At 46.3% G+C, this 21,732-nt stretch overlaps 1 protein-coding gene across 4 annotated transcripts in view; it reads right to left on the reverse strand.

Annotated features, from left to right (window-relative positions):
• Nucleotides 1-21,732, reverse strand: part of LOC142250862 (BOLA class I histocompatibility antigen, alpha chain BL3-7-like) — a 343,542-nt gene that overhangs the window by 245,676 nt on the left and 76,134 nt on the right. For 2 of the 4 annotated variants that reach the window (XM_075323139.1, XM_075323137.1), the window contains one exon: nucleotides 18,932-20,715. The exons of the other annotated variants lie outside the window; for them this stretch is intronic. In XM_075323139.1, the coding sequence (XP_075179254.1) occupies nucleotides 20,712-20,715 (4 nt within the window). In that variant the 3' untranslated portion in view covers nucleotides 18,932-20,711. Of the gene's footprint in view, nucleotides 1-18,931; nucleotides 20,716-21,732 lie in introns of those variants that run through there. 4 annotated transcript variants of the gene reach the window in all.

Consider the following 21,732-nt stretch of genomic DNA (forward strand, 5'->3'; position numbering starts at 1 on the left):
CCTAAAAAACAATAGGCCTCCCCAGTCTGATAATACCAGCCCCCAGCTGTGTGGCTTTATCTTGGCTGGGTATCATTTGGGGGGGACCACATGTCGTTTTGTTTTTTTAATTACTTATTTATTTTACTGCATGATGTAGACCCGCCCACCAGCGGCTGTGATTGGTTGTAGTCTGACAGCTGTCACTCAGCGTGGGGGCTTGTCCAACCAATCATAGGCGCCGGTGGGCGGGGTAAGCAGTGAATAGATGGCCTAATGACCAGCCGGCATTTTCAGAAGCAGGAGAAGCCGCGGGAGCAGTGTGACAGCCGTGCAGCGCCACGCCGGTGATCGGTGAGTATGAAAGAGAGAGGGAGAGACCAACACCGACAGAAAGAGAGAGGGACCGAAGGACCTGCATTTTGTTTGTCAAAAGAGCATGCAGAACACAATAAAAATGCAGTGCAAGCACACAGCTAAATATTTTGGTTGCGTTTTGACACCCCTCATTGATTTCAGTTTGTGCAAAATGCAACCAAAATGCACAAAAGATGTGACATGCTGCTTTTTTAAACGCAACGATTTTGTCAAATATTTGACAAACAAAACACTGCCTAGAATAAAAAGCAACGTGCGCATGGAATTTGCCGACTTCTCATAGACTTTGCTGGTGAAGCATTTTGACAATGACATGCTGCAGTTTTAAACGCAGCCAAAATGCAGGAAAAAATGCAACATGCGCACACAGCCTTAGGGACAAGATCCTTAGCAGAACCCAAAAAAATTGTTGACACAATGTCAATGCAGAATTAACCAACATTAAAGCAGAGCTGCGTTTGTCAAAAGTCTGAGGCAGAGCTAAATAGTATTATTAGTCCAATAAGTTGAAAATAGGCACCAGTAGTGGTATAACCGGCTGAGGGAGGAGGAGGACACAGTGCCTGGCACTAGATACAAGGCAGGTGATTAACAAGTTACTTAATTGATGTCTTTAACAGTAAACAGATGCATGATTTTGCAGAACAATTTTCACCCGCAGAACCATGCAGCAATAATATCTCCCCACACTGACTTCCCCATAATATCCCCCCACATACTGCCCCTCTCCAAAATAGCCCCCCAAACTTCCCCTTTGCATAATGTTCCCCCACAAACTTCTTTTCATAATATATCCCCTTACTGCCTCTATGCATAAAGTCCCCCTCACCCCTTGCTATACTTTGTCACCTTTCACAATCCCCCCAATTGCCCTATAATGTCCTCCATTGCCTCATAATGTCCAAAACTGCCCCATATTGTCCCTTAGAAGGTAAAGCTAATTCTCATGGAATATGAAACCACTGTGTTGGGGAATGCGACAGAGCAGAAGGCAGGGACACCAGGCCGATGAACAATCCAACAAGTTTATTGAGGCAGGGAGCATAGAACATCCAATATTAATATTGTTCTTTAGAGTCCACAATGAGTCATCAAAGTTCAGAGGTGCCACCCGGCAATCCGACGCCAGAGAACACGAAGAAGTAATGCTTGGAAGAAGTCAATGCATCCGACAGATGAGGGACCCATCAACCCCACGTGACAGCTTCCATAAATCCACACACGGGCCCCAGGGTCTTGCCTCAGCGAAGATCCCAGCTGCTTGATCCTCAGCACACACTCAACACAATTAACTGATCGACCAAGAGTGTATTCTCCAGTGTCCGTGGATCCAGCCCGGAGGGGGAAGGGTTCACACCCACTTTTGAGTATGTGGCTCTCTATGGGGAAGTCTCCAGAAGCTCATAGCTCTATTGTCTCCCACTGGCCTGTCTAGTGGGGTCACCCCCAGCTGAGAAGAACAAAAACAGCCAAGCAACCTACATGATCCAACATGGCATTGCCACAACAAACACATTTCATCTTCAGCTCCTTAATGGAGCATTTACCTGTGCCTGCCGAGTCCTCACCATCTATGCAGCTCTGTAGCCGGCAGCAGTGTGATGACATCAGCAACGTCCTCACCGCATCACTGTGCTACACGTAGCGGCTGGAGCTGGCGGGCTTTCCTCTGCAACAGTCCCAGCACCACAATGTTCAAATGTATTTGCATCTGATCCAGCAGGTAACCTTAAGGCTAGTAAAAGTTAACTCTTGCTGACCTGACCATAAATGAGCACACAGCTTGTCGATGCCAGAGCCTGTCTGTGTAACTCAGAAACACCAGAGAATCTATAGAATGGAGTGTCAGAATCTGGAGTGTGAACAGCGTCTGATGCCACATGACAATCAGTAAGTTTTGAGCAAAACTCCATGTGACATTGTTAGTGTATACCTATTTTTTTGTGTGGTCATTCTCCGCTCACATACAGCCAGCTATAAACAGAGCATTTTTGTCACTATCGCAATATAAATAAACTACACTGATTGTTAGCTTCCATGTTATTCATGTGCATGAACGGCGTGTGTTTCTCACTATGGTGCCTTAATCTGTAATCGGCTGTGCAAATAGGCAATTGTCTTGCACCTCTGTCAGTGGAGCGTGAGTGCAGTTTATTTATATTGCGATAGTGATTAATTACCAACAGTTCATACTGCTCACATGACATATTTGACTTGCTATTAATTGTTGTGTCACTAATTATAAAGAAACCCATATAGCCTATACATATATTGTTATACCATTAATTATGTGGAATATAAACTAGAATTATTTTTATTATTGCTACTATATATTTGTAAACTATACAGGCTATAATAACCAACTACTATATGTATGCTGATTGAGTAAGTGTTCACCACCTAATTTATATACGTTGTATTTATATTTATACTTGTTCCTTGAATAATAAAAAATCATTGATTATTAGGACCTTGTTCGCTTTTCCTCTTTTTCTTGTCTCCAAGCCAATGGGGAACATTCTGTTCTACGCTGACTGGGACAGTGAGTATTGATCTTCGTGGGACCCCCTTATTGGATAACGCCGGATTTGGAGTTGTTTTTCTTTTCAATAAATTTGTGAAAGAGGGAATGTTTTGGGGAGTGTTTTTTCAATTACATTTTTTTATTGTGTATTTTTTTTTTTATTACTGACTGGGTTGGTGATGTTGGATATCTGATACATGAAATCACTAATGCCAGGGCTTGATGCTAGGTGACATTACACAACTGGTATTAACTCCATATATTACCCCGTTTGCCACCGGACTAGGGCAACGGGATGAGCTGGCGGCGAAGCGCCAGGATTGGCGCACCTAATTGATGCGCTACTTCTGGGGCAGCTGCAGCCTGCTATTTTTAGGCTGGGGAGGGTCCAATAACCATGGACCTCCTTAGTCTGAGAATACCAGACCACAGCTGTCCGCTTTACCTTGGCTGGTGATCTTATTTGGGGGGGACCCCACGTTTTTGCTTTAAATTATTTATTTACTTTAAAATAACAGCTTGGGGTGCCCTCTGTTTTGGATTACCAGCCAAGGTGAAGCTGCCAGTCGTGGTCTGCAGGCTGCAGCCTTCTGCTTTACCCGAGCTGGCTACAAAAAATGGGGGGAACACCATATCGTTTTATTTTAATTATTTATTTTTTTGGCTAAATACAAGGCTAAACACCCTTTAGTCCCACACAAAAAACACCAAAGGGTGTAAAATTTCAAAATGTAGGGGAGTGGGACATTATATCAGCTATCTGTCTATCCAGCTATCTATCTTTCTAGCTTTGACTGTATGTAACCCTCCTTCCTTTTTTTTTTTTTTTTGGGGGGGGGAAGGGGGGGGCGCGGTCCGCTAAAAAAAACAACAGACGGCACACGACTGTAAAACGGACCGTATATGTGGCGCCCTGGACCCCAGGGGTCACAGAACACCATCACACACATACACACCCCCCTTCCCTGGTAGGGACCATCCGTCAAACAAAAACCCTTGTTGCCTCCTCCAGAGTCTGATGTCCACACCAGGTGGGGCGGAGCCAGGCGGTTGGCCCCACCCACCGAGGAGTTCACAGGCCTGGAGGCGGGAAAAGTGTCAGTTTAGTTTTAGTTGAGTTTTGGAGTTGGAGTGAAGTGGAGTTGGAGGTTGAAGTGGAGAGACTGTGTGTGTCTGGGTCGGAGCCCAGGCACAGTCAGCAAGGTCGGCAGACGGTGCTGGCCGTCTGCAGGAGTTAGTGGACGTCCGCGGAACCGTAGGACCGGGGTCGGGCGATGGCCCACCGGTACCGAACCGGGGAACGGAGGGAAGCTAAGCACCAAGGCAGGGTACTCAGACCCCGACTGGGCTCGGTAGCCGCCTTAACGGTCAAATTCGCTGATTGCGGTCTGGACCTCAGGGGTTAATTCCCACCCAAGTCCCATTGGAAGGCAACAGCCTAACCCGTCCGGATATGAGCCACCGCCAACGGCCAGAGATCCAAGGGCCAGCGCCTGCGGGCAAAACGGGCTGTCCCGACACGTACAAGCCGGGGAGCGGACCACCCGTGGGAATCCATAGGGGTTAAACACATACACACAGGTGCAGGGAAAGACAGCCGCCACCAACCCGTCCGGGGAGAGTGAAAAAGCCACAGCCGACTGTGGGCCCCGTCCATCCAGCCGTTTGGTTTACCAGAGACTCTGTCATTGACTATCTGACTGAGTACACCAGTGCCATCCGGCACAGCGCTGCACCGCTGCCCCGCATCCACGCTGCCTTCCCGCATCGGCACCTGCACCTATCCCCTACTCACCAACATCCATCCCCCCACCGGGGCCCCGGGACCAACTGCCCCTACCCACGGAGGGGCCAACACCTCAGCTGCTCTCTGCCATCGCTCCCGGGAACCCCTGTCATCAGCAGCAGTGGTGCTCACCATCACTACAACCCCATGGGTGGCGTCACAACCAGCCTCCCACCACCAAACCTTCCCCTTTCACTCGTGGGCGAGGAGGCGCTGCTCGAGCCCCGGGTCCGGCCCCGTGCTCGAGCCACCGAGGAGCAGAAGCACCGAACCCGAGCGCCAGAGAGATTCCCCCAGGCGAGCGGCGTTCCCCAAAAACCCCTCTCCGCCCGCGACATATACAGAACGGAATGGATGCGGTTGTCACATGGACGTGCATTGTTTAAAACATTAGCCCTATGGCCTGAGTCATGGTTGACGCAGGAAGTCCCCATGACAAGGGCCTCCAATGACAAATAGTAGTAATGCTGGAGTAGAACTGTCCTAGTTTGCCCACCACTGCACAATATGCAGAGTGTTTACAAAAATTAGCCCTATGGACTGAGTCATGGTTGACGCAGGAAAGAAACGACTTTATATGGGAAGGGGTGGACATTAGTTTGTCTTCCTCTCATCTGGAGGGATTAGAAACTGAGGTGAAATCCAGTCCTTATTGAATTTAATCAGAGTAAGTCTGTCTGCATTTTCTGGGGAGAGGCGTGTGCGCCTATCAGTGATGATTGTCCCAGCAGAACTAAAGGCTTAAGCTGGGTTCACACTAAGCGACAGCGACAACGACGTCGCTGTTACGTCACCATTTTCTGTGACGTAACAGCGACCTTGTAAGTCGCTGTTATGATCGCTGCTTAGCTGTCAAACACAGCAACGCAGCAGCGATCATAACGTCGCTACATGTGCAGAGAGCAGGGAGCCGCGCTTAGCGCTGGCTCCTTGCTCTCCTAGGTACAGTACACATCGGGTTAATTAACCCGATGTGTACTGCAGCTACATGTCACAGTGCAGAGAGCAGGGAGCCGCGCACACTGCTTAGCGCTGGCTCATTGCTCTCCTTGCTACAGTATACATCGGGTTAATTAACCCGATGTGTGCTGCAGCTACATGTCACAGTGCAGAGAGCAGGGAGCCGCACACACTGCTTAGCGCTGGCTCATTGCTCTCCTTGCTACAGTATACATCGGGTTAATTACCCAATGTGTACTGCAGCCACATGTGCACAGAGCAGGAGCCGGCGCTGGCAGCAAGAGCGGAGGCTGGTAACTAAGGTAAATATCGGGTAACCAGGGAAAGGTCTTCCCTTGGTTACCCGATGTTTACCCTGGTTACAGCTTACCGCAGCTGCCAGATGCCGGCTCCTGCTCCCTGCTCGCTTCATTTCGTCGCTCCCTCGCTGTCATACACAGCGATGTGTGTGTCACAGCGGGAGAGTGACGACCAAAAAATGAAGCTGGACATTCAGCAACGACCGGCGACCTCACAGCAGGGGCCAGCTCGTTGCTGGATGTCACACACAGCGACGGGACGTCGCTGCAACGTCACAGAAAATTGTGACGTAGCAGCGACGTCGTTGTCGTTGTCGCTGTGTGTGACAGCAGCTTTAGATGTGTCGCCCAGGGAAGGGGGTACTCGGTCCCGGGCGATTTGCAGAGGGGAATGTCACTCTGGTGGCCGTTGCCCGGTCCCGTGCCCTGGGGCTTCTTTTGTAAAGGGAGTATTTACAGGGGAAATAGAGTTAATTTTTTTGTGACGTCACCTGCGGGTTCCGGTTAAAGGTGGAGAACCGCCGCTGCTGAATGTGGGTAATCCCAGTGCTGCTGGTGGTTGCAGCAATGGTGTTGGGCCCTCCGCAGGTAGGGCCGTGCCTGGGAGATGTGTGGGGCAATAACTGAGACCACATAGAGTTGAAATGAACAGTCTCTACTCACCTTTGGACCACTGGTTCAGGTCCCAAGGAGTATCAGTGCCAATGTAGTGACCCAGGTTGCTCTGTCCCCGGCACTCTCTGTTGTTTGGGTCCCATAGCCTGAAGCATTTGGGGCCCGACTGTCCCTTTTGGGGTACAGTCTCCTTCTCCGTATAGCGGGCAGTGCGGACCCTGTTGGGAGGTAAGTGTCCAAACCCCGATCCTAGTTTACTGCTGATGACCCCGGATTATTTGGTTCGGTGAAGTCCTTAAAGGTAGTCCACCGTGCAGGTGTTTATCAGACTGTATAAAACTTGCGCCTGATCTAGGGCCCTGTGCCCCGTGCGTGCTCCGGTCCCAGCGATATTTGTCTGTACCCGCCCTGGCGACCTCTCTCCTGTGCCCCCGGGGTCACCGTTGCATGGACCCAGCTCAGACACATCCGCACACCTCACTGTGTGCTACTAAACTCCCTTCTAACTGTCTGACCCCTCCCACTAGGCTGGCTAATCAGAAGACTCGTTCCTATCTCCAGGTGACCATCCCCTTACAGATTATTCCCATGTGCCCAGTGTGGAGTGGAGAACTATGATTTTGGTTGTGCTTTGGTGGTATCGGCACTAATACTCCAGGTCCCAGGGGGTAGGTCCTGCATCCCCTAGAGGATGCAGTTCCTTGTAGTGCCCTGAGTGGCTATGGGGCGCTACATAGACATAAGAAGGGCATCACCTATCGGGTTTTCCTGGTATACACACTGAACTTGATTAAATCAAGAGGAAAAAAGAAGTATACAAAATGAAAGGGGTTAGCAATTTTAGCATGCTTACCACCATGAAGATGGAGAGATGAGAGTCCGTCTGGGATAAAGCATTACATGATCATGTCGCATGATCCAATCACGCCACACCCAAACATTGCATTGTGTATGCGCAAGGAGCTGAAGCGCTAAACAATTGGAGTAACTACAAATATCCATAAATCTGACCCGCACATACAACAAATGTGAACAGCTTCTAGCCGAAAAAACATAGTAACTATAAAATGCATACAGCTGCACACTGAAAAGCCAAAAATGTACAAGGCAAAATTTGGCACTGCATTACTGCAAAAGAGAGATATTTAGTTTATGTATTGGCCAATGAATGTAAGCCCGGAAACCAAACGGCAAGGTATATCTCTGTAATCCGGGAACCTAACTTAAATGCCACCATCCAGGTTAAAAACATCCGTGTCTGGGCAAAATGCCACCTTGCCGTTGGTTTCCGGGCTAACATGCATTGGCCAATACATAAACTAAATATCTCTCTTTTGCAGTAATGCAGTGCCAAATTGCCTTTTCAGTGTGCAGCTGTATGCATTTTATACAATTGGAGTAAGTCTCTCTGGGAATAGGAGTACTTACTCAAAGTGTGCACAGCTCTAGTGATCAAGAATAAGTGTACTCTCATCTCTCCATCTTCATGGTGGTAAGCAATTACTTAATCATATCAATGTATAAATAGGGCATGAGTAAAGACATAGCACACTTTCCCCTGAAGAAGCCACACCCTCTAGTGGCGAAACGCGTGTGGATCTCATCGTGCTAATCCCTTTCAGTTTGCTTCCCCACATGTTGCAATAAGGGTTTTTTTTGTCCCCTTTTCCATGCTGGAATTCTCCATTTCTTGCTGCTTTATTTTTAGCAACAGAGGAACAACAGCCTTTGGGCACAGCGGGTATCTATATTTGAATTTAAAACCGAATCTAGTATTTGTATGCATATGAGGAACCTTATTTTCTTGCTAATGCGATCTTCCAGTTTAACTCTTTATATTGCTATAGGTGATGATAACCTGGGATAGTAAATGGATTACTAGTAGGGATGAGCGAATGAATTCGCCACTGTTCGGTATCCGACGGATAATGAGGTATTCGAGGTATTCGGTATCCGACGGCTAATATGGTATTCGCTCCGATGCTTTTATTTTAATTTCTGGACTTCCTAGCGCCTTTTTCCAGCCAATGAACACATCTGACGTTGCTTGCCCTCACAGTAACGCCGCAGCCATCTTTGGTGTGGTGTTACCGTAATTGGCTTGGCCGCACAGAGTCATAGGGGCTATATGAGCCAGCGGCCATTGTAGTCAGTCGGTCTCTCCCTCTCTTTTTCTTACTCACTGATCACCGGCACGGCGCTGCACGGCTGTCACACTGTGGCGGATTCTCCAGCTTTTGAAAATGATAGCTGCTCATTATTCCATCTCGTATTCGTACTCGTATTGAATGTGCTTGATGCAAATCAACATGTGAAGTTTGCAACTGGGGCACAAGTGCTGCCACTGAAGGGGTGTGTGTGGTCCAAATTTTGGAAAAAAGGGAGACTCTTCTTGGAGTCCCCTTGCTGTGTTTTACATGATTTTAGAAGGGCATGCCATGCCTATATCTGTGTCTCCTCCTCTTTTTACTTGTCCAGCTCTTTGGTTTTCGTATGAGTATATGTCATGTCACTTTACCATGTGTTTGTGGTGTCTTGTGAGTTGTCACCTTTTGGACACCTTAGAACAGGGGTCTTAAACACGCGGCCCCCGGGCCGCATGCGGCCCGCCAGTCTGATTTATGCGGCCCGCAGACACACAGTGCAGAACACTTGATATTTGCCCTCCACTGCCTCCAGTCATTTAGCGGTCGCCAGCCACACTTTCACATTGCAGCCGCGGCCGGCCGCACTTCCGCATTGGAGAAGCCGCCAGGGAGAAGCAATCAAAGGCAGCATTCAATCAGATGTCAGGGTGAAGCAATCAAGGGCGGCATTCAACTCGAGCTCAGCAGCGCAACCAGAGCAGCGCTGACGTCAGCTGCTTTGCCAGCGGGTGCAGCGGAAGGAACAAGAGCATAGGGCACGTTAGAACGTTTGTGGTGTCTGTGTGTGTATGATGATGGCTGTGTGTGTGTGTGTATGATGATGGCTGTGTGTGTGTGTGTGTGTGTGTGTGTATGATGATGATGGCTGCATGTGTGTGATGATGTGTGTGTGTGTGTGTGTGTGTGTGATGATGTGTGTGTGTGTGTGTGATGATGTGTGTGTGTGTATGATGATGGCTGTGTGTGTGTGTGTGTGTATGATGATGGCTGCGTGTGTGTGATGATGTGTGTGTGTGTGTGATGATGTGTGTGTGTGTGATGATGTGTGTGTGTGTGTGTGTGTGATGATGTGTGTGTGTGTGTGTGTGTGTATGATGATGGCTGTGTGTGTGTGTGTGTGTGTGTGTGTGATGGATGATGTGTGTGTGTGTGATGATGTGTGTGTGTGTATGATGATGGCTGTGTGTGTGATGATGATGTGTGTGTGTGTATGATGATGGCTGTGTGTGTGTGATGATGTGTGTGTGTGTGTGTGTGTGTGTGTGTGTGTGATGATGGCTGTGTGTGTGTGGATGATGATGATGATGGCTGTGTTTTGATGATGATGAGGATGATGATAGCGGTGGTGGCTGTGTATGACTGATCATGATGATGGCGGTGGTGGCTGTGTGTGACTGATGATGATGATGGCGGTGGTGGCTGTGTGTGACTGATGATGATGGTGGCTGTGTGCGACTGATGATGATGATGATGATGGTGATGGTGGCTGTGTGTGACTGATGATGATGATGGCGGTGGTGGCTGTGTATGACTGATGATGATGATGGCGGTAGTGGCTGTTTGTGACTGATGATGATGACGGTGGTGGCTGTGTACGACTGATGATGATGATGCTGATGGCGGTGGTGGCTGTGTGCGACTGATGATGATGATGGCGGTGGTGGCTGTGTATGACTGATGATGATGATGGCGGTAGTGGCTGTTTGTGACTGATGGTGATGGTGGCTGTGTGCGACTGATGATGATGATGGTGATGATGGTGATGGTGGCTGTGTGTGACTGATGATGATGATGGCAGTGGTGGCTGTGTGACTGATGATGATGATGGCGGTGGTGGCCGTGTGTGACTGATGATGATGATGGCGGTGGTGGCCGTGTGTGACTGATGATGATGATGGCAGTGGTGGCTGTGTGACTGATGATGATGATGGCGGTGGTGGCTGTGTGACTGATGATGATGATGGCGGTGGTGGCCGTGTGTGACTGATGATGATGATGGCAGTGGTGGCTGTGTGACTGATGATGATGATGGCGGTGGTGGCCGTGTGTGACTGATGATGATGATGGCAGTGGTGGCTGTGTGACTGATGATGATGATGGCGGTGGTGGCTGTGTGACTGATGATGATGATGGCGGTGGTGGCCGTGTGTGACTGATGATGATGATGGCGGTGGTGGCTGTGTGTGACTGATGATGATGATGGCGGTGGTGGCTGTGTGTGACTGATGATGATGATGGCGGTGGTAGTGGCTGTTTGTGACTGATGATGATGGTGATGGTGGCTGTGTGTGACTGATGATGATGATGATGATGGTGGTGGTGACTGTGTGCAACTGATGATAATGGCGGTGGTGGCTGTGTGTGACTGATGATGATTGTAGTGGTGGCTGTTTGTGAGTGACGACGATGATGATGATGACGATGGCTGTGTATGATGATGATGATGATTGCCGTGTGTGTTTGTATGATGATGATGGTGGCTGTGTGTGTATGATGATGATAAAAATGATTTTGATGGTGACTGGAAGACTGGAAAATGTTACTTTCAGTCTCAGCCTTCTTGTCGGTCTGGACAGACGCTCATCTGTTCAGAGCGATGAAGCTGAGCTGACATTGACTTTGGACTATGTCAGAGGGAAGCTTTTTTTTTCTAAAAAAGATGGAGTCCCTAAATGTGTTTTTTGTTTCATTTCTAATAAAAATATTTTTCTCTGTGTTGTGTTTTTTTTACTGTTTACTAAAAATTCATGGTGGTCACATCTAATTTGACATGACACCATGAATTTCGGGTTTACTACCAGCTGAGAATACAAAGCTGGTATTAACCCCATTATTACCCAGCGTGCCACTGCCACCAGGGACGCTGGAAGAGCCAGGTAAAGCACCTGGAAATAGCGCTGTGATGAATGCGCCATTTCCAGGGGCGGTTGTGGGCTGCGGGGGGCCCAAAATGCTTGGGCCTTACCACGCTGAGAATCCCAGCCCTCAGCTGTCTGGTTTTACCTGGCTGGTGATCAAAATATGGCGGGAGCCCACGCATTTTTTTTTCCATTATTTAATTAAAAAAACAATTGGGCTTCCCTGTATTTTGATTGCCAGCTAAGGTAAAGCCAGGCAGCTGGGGGTGGCAGCCCATACCTGTCCGCTTGATCTGCTCTGAGAATCAAAAATACTGCGGAGCGCTATGTAATTTTTTTAATGCTGTGACAGAGAATGAGTGTCTCTGCTTGGCTGTTGAAATAACCTGGAATCTGCTTATACATTTTGATGCTGATGCCAATCACAGATGCCCACTCTCTTTGACAAATAAATAATATAAAAAAATGACGTTTCGCTTCACGGTATTTTTGATTCTCAGCGCATACTAATGTAGCATTGTTATAATAGTTGAAATAATTGATTAGCAATTATATTGTATTGTATTAAATTTGAAAGGAATGCGGCCCTCTGCCTTAAATTTTTTTTATGTGCGGCCCACTTACTCTGACGAGTTTGAGACCCCTGCCTTAGAAGGTGTTTTCTATGTGTTTGTGTTTGCCTGCCATTGTTTTCAATGGGGTTCTAATGGGTTCGTCGAACGTTTGACGAACTTGCCCGCTATTCGACGAACCGAACTCGAACGCTAGGGGGGTGGCTCATCTCTAGTCTTTACCCTGCCTCTGACTGTAGCTTCAATTTTTTGAGATAGCAATCTTATAATAAATACATTCAGTGCTTCAAAAGGATTGTTTTGTGTCTTCCTTCACTTCTTTATGGAGCGCCAGTCTCCACATTTTACTCAAGTCTTGAGTTTGAAAACAACAAATACAAACAGTCGTGACCCAAAATATTGGCATCCTTGAAATTGTTCCAGAAAATGAAGTATTTCTCCCCAAAAATTATTGCAATTACACATGTTGTGTTATTCATATGTTTATTTCCTTTGTATGTAGGGGAACAACTAAAAAAAAAAGGAAAAGAAAGGCAAATTGGACAGAATTTTACACAACTCAAAAAATGGGCCGGACAAAATTTTTGTCCCCCTCAACTAAATATTTGGTTGCACATCCTTTGGAATTAATAACTGCAATTAATTGATTCCTATAACCATCAGCAAGCGTCTTACACTTCTCAACTTTTGGACTCTTCTTTGCAGAAGCACCTCAAAACATCTCTGACCTCCACCATGTGTGACTGAGGGTGTTGTGTTCTTTTCTTTGTAGGCCTCATTCCATTTTCAGTAAACAGTAGAGTGATGTGCTTTACCAAAAAGCTTTATGTTGGTTTTATCTGTTTACCAGGCGCTTTCCCAGAAGGATTTTAGCTTACTCATGTACATTTTGGCAAACTGCAGTATAGCTTTTTTCGGTCTCAGTGTCAGCAGTGGGGTACTCTTGGGTCTCTTGCATAGTGTTTCCCTTCATACGAATGTGGACTGATAGTTTGCACTGACACTGATGGCCTCTGAGCTGCAAGACAGCTTGAATCTTTTTGGGACACTTCTCAGTATACAGCAGGGGAAGGATTCAAATATTTTACAACAGGTTCCCTGTTTGTGTTTGGAAACCATGACCATTTTAATATCACACCCATTTAAAGCCACACCCATTCTGTTAGCCACACCCATTTTCACGTACACTTTTTTCAACCCCAAAATACAAGTAAGGCTAAATTCACACTTACGTTGTTTTGCATCAGTCACAATCCGTCGCCTTGAGGAATTACGGTATCCTGCAAAATATTTTACAGGAATCTGTTTTTTCCCCATAGACTTCTATTAGTGACGGATTGTGACTGATGGCCCTGCGTTGCATCCGACGCGTAACAAATCAGTTGTTTACTGACTGACCGTCAGGCGGTAGGAACGCACACTGTAACGTTTGTGTGCAGTGAATTGTTTTTTTACGGATCAGTTATTTACTGTGAGCACTGTAAATTCAGTTCCAGCGGCCGGAACGATCAGCTTTTGTGAGCAATCAGTTAAACAGTAAACAATGGATCCGTTTTTTTGCAGCATCAGTTACATCAGTTGTGCCACTATCTGCAACACATCCGTTGCATCAGTCATAAAACTGATTGTGACTGATACAAAACAATGGAACTTGGCCTTACAGTAACTAAAAGTAAAAAGTCCTTTCTCCTTCTTACCCCATGTACCTTTATGTACAAAGAAAAAGGTTTTGGTACCGTGTTAGCCAGTTAAAAAATGATTGATTGCTCTCAGTGAGAGAAACAAAATTTAAAATTTTGTAGTTGTCATACCTTTTAATGGCTAACTAAAATAAAATATGATGATGTTATAAAGCAAGCTTTCGAGACATCTCTGGTCTCTTCCTCAGGCATGGTATGACAAAATATCTCAAGAAACACAAATATATACACAAAACAGGGCAGAGGGATGCATAGTAAAAGGACATTTAAGTAAACAACACTGAGCTTAGAAAGTGAGTCCTTAATTAGCTTTGATTAGTGGTGTGAGAGTTTTATTTCCCCAATATCCATGTAGGATCAGAGGCCTGTGCCCTCAGTCTCTGGAGCAGACTCCTCAGATTTTGTAATGACTCATAAATCCTCCTGACAGGTTGAGTCCTGTGTCCATACAGTTAAGCATTGTGATGAATTTGTATTCCCAGACCCTGCGATGGCTTTGTGATCTGAAGTTGCCTTTTAATATGACAACTTTCATGTGGTTTATGTTGTGTCCTGAAGTAAAGAAATGTTTGGCCACAGGTAAATGGTTTTTTTTCTCTGTTATTGTGTGGCGTTGAGACCTCATTCTTGCTCTTAGGGGTACTTTGCACGTTGCGACATCGCTACTGCGATATCGTCGGGGACAAATCGAAAGTGACGCACATCCGGCGCCTGTAACGACGTCGCAACGTGTAAAGCCTAGAAGCACCGATAAACGATTGCAAAAGCGTCGAAAATCGTTGATCTGTGTAGTGTTGGTCATTTCCATAATTTCGCTGCAGCGACAGGTACGATGTTGTTCCTCGTTCCTGCGGCAGCACACATCGCTGTGTATGAAGCCACAGGAGCAAGGAACATCTCCTTACCTGCGTCCCGCCGGCAATGAGGAAGGAAGTAGGTGGGCGGGATGTTTACGTCCCGCTCATCTCCGCCCCTCCTCTTTTATTGGTTGCCTGCCGTGTGACGTCGCCCCTTAGGAAGGAGGCGGGTCGCCGGCCAGAGCGACGTCGCAGGGCAGGTAAGTGCGTGTGAAGCTGCCGTACCGATAATGTTCGCTACGGCAGCTATCACAAGATATTGCATCTGCGACGGGGGCGGGGACTATCACGCCCGGCATCGCAACAATCGGCTGGCGATGTCGCAGCGTGCAAAGCACCCCTTAGTCTCTGTCATGTTTCTCCAACATAGAGACCCCAATAGGACATATAGTGCACAGGATTAAGTACACCACGTTGGAAGAGGAATATGTGAATGTCCCAGGAATCTTATAGTCCTTCTGTGTGTTAAGGATCTGTATCCGGTCTTTGGTCTCTACATGAGTGCAGGTTTTTGAATCTGGTGAGTCTTAATACAGACTCAGAAGGGATCCCATTAGCTTCAAGAAACATTTGGCAGGCGATTAGTCCATCTTCATGTGGGATGTTAGAGTATAAGGATTCCACATCCATGGTGGCTAAGATGGTACTCTCGGGTAGGGGTTTTAATAGTTTTTTAAAACGTCAGTGGTGTCCTGTATATAGCTGTCTGTCTTCCTTACCAGTGGCTTAAGGACATTTTCTACCCACCCAGAGATTTTTTTCAGTGAGCGTTCCCACCCCTGAGATGATCGGTCTCCCTGGGTTACCTGGTTTATGAATCTTGGGTAGCATATAGAAAACTCCCATCCTTGGATTCTCAGGTATTAGGTCCAGAAGGTTTGTGGAATCTGTACCCAGACATCTGATGACTTTTTTCAACTCCTTCATATATTTTGGGGTTGGTTCATCATCCAGTCTGGTGGAGTACTGAGTCTGTATTAAGACTCACCAGATTCATCCTCACACAGAACTTTTTCTCTTTTGGCGAGGAGCTATATCTATAACGCACAGGAACTGCTATGGGAAGCAAAATAGCACCAAAGTATGCCAACCTTTTCATGGCTAAACTGGAAAATGACTTTTTAGCATCCTGCTTCCCCAAACCATTGGCCTATTTCCGTTACAGAGATGACATCTTACTAGTCTGGACTGAATCTGAGCAAGAGCTTCTAAAATTCCATGAAAAATTCAATGCATTTCATCCAACCATAAACGTGACATTGCACCACTCAAAAACAGAAATCAACTTCTTGGATACCACCATAAAAAAATCAAAATGGCTCAATCCAGACATCAGTGTATCGGAAGCCTATTGACCGTCCCACATACCTCAGATGTGACAGTTTCCATCCCAAACACATTAAAAAGTCCATTGTCTACAGCCAGGCCCTCAGATATAATTGTATCTGTTCCAGCCCAGCAGACAGGGATGAACACTTAACCCATCTTAAAAAGACATTTTTAAACCAAGGCTATCACCCCACCTCCATTGATTAACAGATCATTAGAGCCACAAGGACCTCTAGAAGTGAACTGCTTCAATACAAACAAAAAGAGGAAAATAGTCGAGTACCTCTGGTGGTGACCTACAACCCACAGCTTGAGGTACTGAGAAGAACGGCCAAGAAACTTCACCACATTCTACACAAGGATGACCGGTTAAAAACAATATTCAAAGATCCCCCATTGCTGTGCTACAGACAACCTCCTAATTTAAGGAGCATCATGATCTGGAGCTCAATGCCCTCAGACACACCAAGAGGAACTTATCCTTGCAATGTAAAGAGCTGCAAAACCTGCACTCATGTAGAGACCAAAGACCGGATACAGATCCCTAACACACAGAAGGACTATAAGATTCCTGGGACATTCACATGTTCCTCTTCCAACATGGTGTACTTAATCCTGTGCACTATATGTCCTATTGGGGGGTCTCTATGTTGGAGAAACAGGACAGAGACTAAGGGGTACTTTGCACGCTGCGACATCGCAAGCCGATGCTGCGATGCCGAGCGCGATAGTCCCCGCCCCCATCGCAGCTGCAATATCATTGTGATAGCTGCCGTAGCGAACATTATCGCTACGGCAGCTTCACATATACTCACCTGCCGTCCGACGTCGCTCTCGCCGGTGACCCGCCTCCTTATCAAGGGGGCGGGTCGTGCGGCATCACTGCGACGTCACACGGCAGGCAGCCAATAGGAGCGGAGGGGTGGAGATGAGCGGGATGTAAACATCCCGCCCACCTCCTTCCTTCCGCATATCCTATGGGAGCCACGGTGACGCCGGTAGGAGATGTTCCTCACTGCTGCGACTTCACACACAGCGATGTGTGCTGCCGCAGGAGCGAGGAACAACATCGGACCGTCGCGTTAGCGTAATTATGGATTACGCCGACGCTACACCGATGATACGATTACGACGCTTTTGCGCTCGTTAATCGTATCATCTAGGATTTACACACTACGATATCACCTGCGATGCCGGATGTGCGTCACTTTCAATTTGACCCCACCGACATCGCACCTGCGATGTCGCAACGTGCAAAGTGCCCCTAAGAGCAAGAATGAGATCTCACCGCCACACAATAACAGACAAAAAAAAAACTCATTTACCTGTGGCCAAACATTTCTGTACTTCAGGACATAAAATAAATCACATGAAAGTTGTCATATTAAAAGGCAACTTCAGATCACAAAGCCATCGCAGGGTCTGGGAATACAATTCATCACGTTTAACTCTGTGGACACAGGACTCTACCTGTCAGGAGGATTTATGAGTCATTACAAAATCGGGAGAGTCTGCTCCAGAGACTGAGGGCACAGGCCTCTGATCCTACATGGATATTGGGACAATAAAACTCTCACACCACTAATCTAAGCTAATTAAGGACTCACTTTCTAAGCTCAGTGTTTTTAAATGTCCTTTTACTATGCATCCCTCTGTCCGGTTTTGTGTATATATTTGTTTTTCTTCAGATATTTTGTCATACCATGCCTGAGGAAGAGACCAGAGATGTCTCGAAAGCTTGCTTTATAACATCATCATGATTTTATTTTAGTTAGCCATTAAAAGGTATCACAACTACAAAATTTTAAATTTTGTTTCTCTCACTGAGAGTAATCAATCCTTTATGTACAGTCTCATTGTCTCCTGTCAGGTCCACATTATTCTAGTCACTTCTTAGTATGGTGAACAGTATTAAAGGATTTTGTACAAGTTTTTTAAAATTAGTACTAAAGGAACCCTGCTCAAATTGGAAAGGATGATGACCTGTCCATCTGTCACCTCAACTGTCTGCTGCAACTAATCTCTGGCCATAGCAGGCACAGGCCAAATATTCACAAAATACGGCCACACTATCACCGGACCACATATTACACCACAGTGATCATATAGTACCATATACAAGGGAGGAATACTGCCATACCGTGACCAGACCACATATTACCACCAAATAGTGACCGAATACTACAATACTGATCATTAATAAAAGCCATAACATTAATATTATGACCATCATACACAAGCGCTCCTCCTCCCCCCCCAAACAGTAACATTTGCTTTTCTAATTGGCTGACACGACATCATAAACTGCCAGCCAATAGAAAAGAGCTTAGTAACCATACAGTACTGTAGCCTTTTTTTGAGTTCCCAGCTCACCAACACACTTTTTTTTGCTGAATGTACCAAACTGTTGATTTGGCCGCTTCTAACATTTCCTGCAGTGTCTCCGATGGAGTTTTGTTTCAGCTTAATTATGGTCAGTTTCTCTTCCACTGAGAGCTCCTTTGACCGCATGTTGTGGGTTCACAGCAACAGCTTCCAAATGCAAATGCCGCACCTGGAATCAGCTCCATACCTTTTACCTTAATTGATGATGGATTAATCGCCCATGCAGCCCATTAAAGAGATTTTAAAGGTCCCTTGAAAAATAGGCAGCTACATATTAAAGAGCCATAATTTCTAAACCCTTACTCAAGTTAGGATGTAAATACTCTCAAATTAAAGCTGAGAGTCGGCACTTTAAGCCCAGATTGATTAAAGAAATGAATATATTTTGATAAACAGACAAACTTGTGTCACCGTCCAAACAGTTCTGGACCTAACTGTATTCTGCTGAGCAGATGGGCCAATCGATGCGCTGGGGAGTGATTAAAGCTGTGCTCCCTGAATAGTGACTACTCCCTGCTCCACCCTGATGACAGGAAGTAAGTGGCTACAGGGAGGATATAAGTTTATTTTCTCGCTGCTACCGCTGGTCCGGTTACACTGCCAGACATGATTTAAATATTTACAAGCAGATTTCCATATTTACAGGTAAATAGTGTTTCTGAGGTGACAGGTTCCCGCTACGTAGCAGGTAGGAGCTGGTGTATGGGAAGACATCTTTTTAACTTTTTAACATTTTTTAAAAGATCGTGATATTAAAAATGACATTAAATTACTAACAATTTTTAGAAAACACATTCAACATAAAATCTGACTTATACAGTGAGTCTGAAACCCGGTACCAGGTTTACGAATGTCTTTAGTGTTCAAAACATATCGGTTCCTTGGAGGTCTTCCACTCTTCTATATATTTTTTTTGTAATGTGTATATACCGTACTTTTACCGGACTAACGATAAAGCTATAATTTTTTCTTTCTTTGGAGTTGGAAGCTGGACCTTTTTTGTCTCTTCAAATGTGTATCTACATAGGCCAGACAGTGGCGTGGTCTTGGGTTTCCCTATTATACTCTGGTGTCAAATTCCTGCTGAAAATCTGACTCAGTACTACAATTAAAGGGTTTGTATGTCTCACGGTGTTTGGCTCTTAACTCACCCAGTGTTATGACGGCATCAGACGCTGTTCAGACTACAGATTCTGACACTCCACACTCTACTTTATCTGGTGCTTCTGGGTTGCACAGGCAGACTTAGGCATCAACCAGGTGTGTGCTCATTAGTGATCAGGCTAGCAGGTGTTAATTTCTGCTAGCCCGCTGGTTTCTTTTTGGTTACTGCCCGCCTTTTTAAGATGGAGCAACCTGTCTTCTCATGTCGACTATAGCTTTTGCTTATTCGGTCCGTGTGCTGATGTGTTCTAGTAACTGGTTATTTTCTGCATATTGCTTGGTGTGATGAGGAATTCCTCCTGTCGTCTGGTTATTTCCTCCCTGCTCTTTATTTTCCGCCTTATCATTTGTTGTCTGATTACTGTGTGTGAGCGTGTAGCATGATAGTTTTGATTTCCCTTTTTGTGTCCATATTTGTGGGTCCAACGACTCCTGTCTTGGTTCTCCCCTGGGGTGGGGAGAGAGGTGGTATTAGATTAGGGCTGGCCACCAGGACATGGACAAAGAAGGTGGCCCAGACATCATCACCATTAGACGTATCTCTGGGAGTAGGGACAGCTAGGTCCCCCCTAGCCTGAGGGCCAGTCTGGGAGCCCTGGTTTAACAGGCCAGAATAACCCCCCGCCCAGAATATACCCGGGGTTAAAGTGGCCTAGTCCAGTTTATACCCCGGGTACATTCTGGTCGGGGGTTAGTCTGGCCTGTTACACCGGTCCACTGTTATTCCCTCACAATCCGTGACATGAGTATAGACGTTGACTCTAAGAGGTCAGACTTCGATTCCCCTTACTGAAAATCATAGACATTACAATGTGATCTTCTCTCATGTAGCTATGCCGTTATTAGAAGGTCATTCGGACTGGAGGCAGAGTTGGCTGCATGTATCCATTGTGGGGGCACAAAGAGCCCCTGTGTTTCCTTATCATACAGATATTAGCTCCGCGTAGTATCTCCGAGAGTGATGGCTCTAAGAGGAGCTCCACAGAACAGTCTTCTCGTGTAAGGTAACTGATCCGTGGATCTTACAGACTTCAGGTTCCTTTACATCCTACATTTCTAACAAATCACAAAGCATGAAATAAATGAAGATCTGGAGGTTGGAAACTGAAAATCTCTGTAGCTCATATCACTGGAGGTTTATAGCTTCTGTCGTTTTCTTCATCTGAAAAGAAGAAAATATAACAAGAATCAGAAGAATTGTAATGGTGGAGGTTCTAGGTACAGCGTCCCCCGAGTCCATGGCTGCGTCTGGTATCTCAGAATTTACATGAATGGGGCTGAGCTGTGATACATCCCACGTACCGAGATACAAGAGCGGTGTCTCTCCTGGAAGACATCAGTCAGGAATTTGTAATCTCATTCATAAAACACTTTATTGGAGCATATTGCCGGCAGCACGGACCGCCCGAGGTCTGCACTAATCAGAGTCATACGACGTTACAGCTCTCCCACACTGAGCCGGTAAGGCTGAAGTCACATGTATTGTAATCATCCATTAGAACGGACCCCGCAGAAATCACTCATTTAACACTTTCGCCCCATGGTGATTTTCTGTTTTTCATTTTTTTTTTCCTCTCCTTCTTCCAAGAGCCAACATATTTTTATTTTTCTGTCAATATAGCCAAAGAAAGGGTTTTTTTTTGCAGGACGAGTTGTACTTTTGAATGACACCATTCATTCTGACCCTGCCCCATATTGTACTGGAAAATGGGAAAAATGTGCAATGACAATGCATCGTGATCGTGTTCTATTAGGGTACTGTGCACCAGGGTCTGTTATTGTCATGATGACTATGGGATAGCAGGGAACTGGGGTGTATAAGCTGTCCCTCAAGCCAGGGAGCCCTATGCTCTCTCTAATCTGAGGAATACTCCTCCGGTAACTACGTTGCAACGTTTAAAGCCTAGAAGCACCAATAAACGATCGCAAAAGCGTCAAAAATCGGTGATCTGTGTAGTGTTGGTCATTTCCATAATTACGCTGCAGCGACAGGTACGATGTTGTTCCTCATTCCTGCGGCAGCGCACATCGCTGTGTATGAAGCCGCAGGAGCGAGGAGCATCTCCTTACCTGCGTCCCGCCTGCAATGAGGAACGAAGGAGGTGGGCGGGATGTTTACGTCCCGCTCATCTCCGCCCCTCCGCTTCTATTGGCCGCCTGCCGTGTGATGTTGCTATGA

The sequence above is a fragment of the Anomaloglossus baeobatrachus genome, chromosome 9 (assembly GCF_048569485.1).
Source record: "Anomaloglossus baeobatrachus isolate aAnoBae1 chromosome 9, aAnoBae1.hap1, whole genome shotgun sequence".
Classification (NCBI taxonomy): Eukaryota; Metazoa; Chordata; class Amphibia; order Anura; family Aromobatidae; genus Anomaloglossus; species Anomaloglossus baeobatrachus.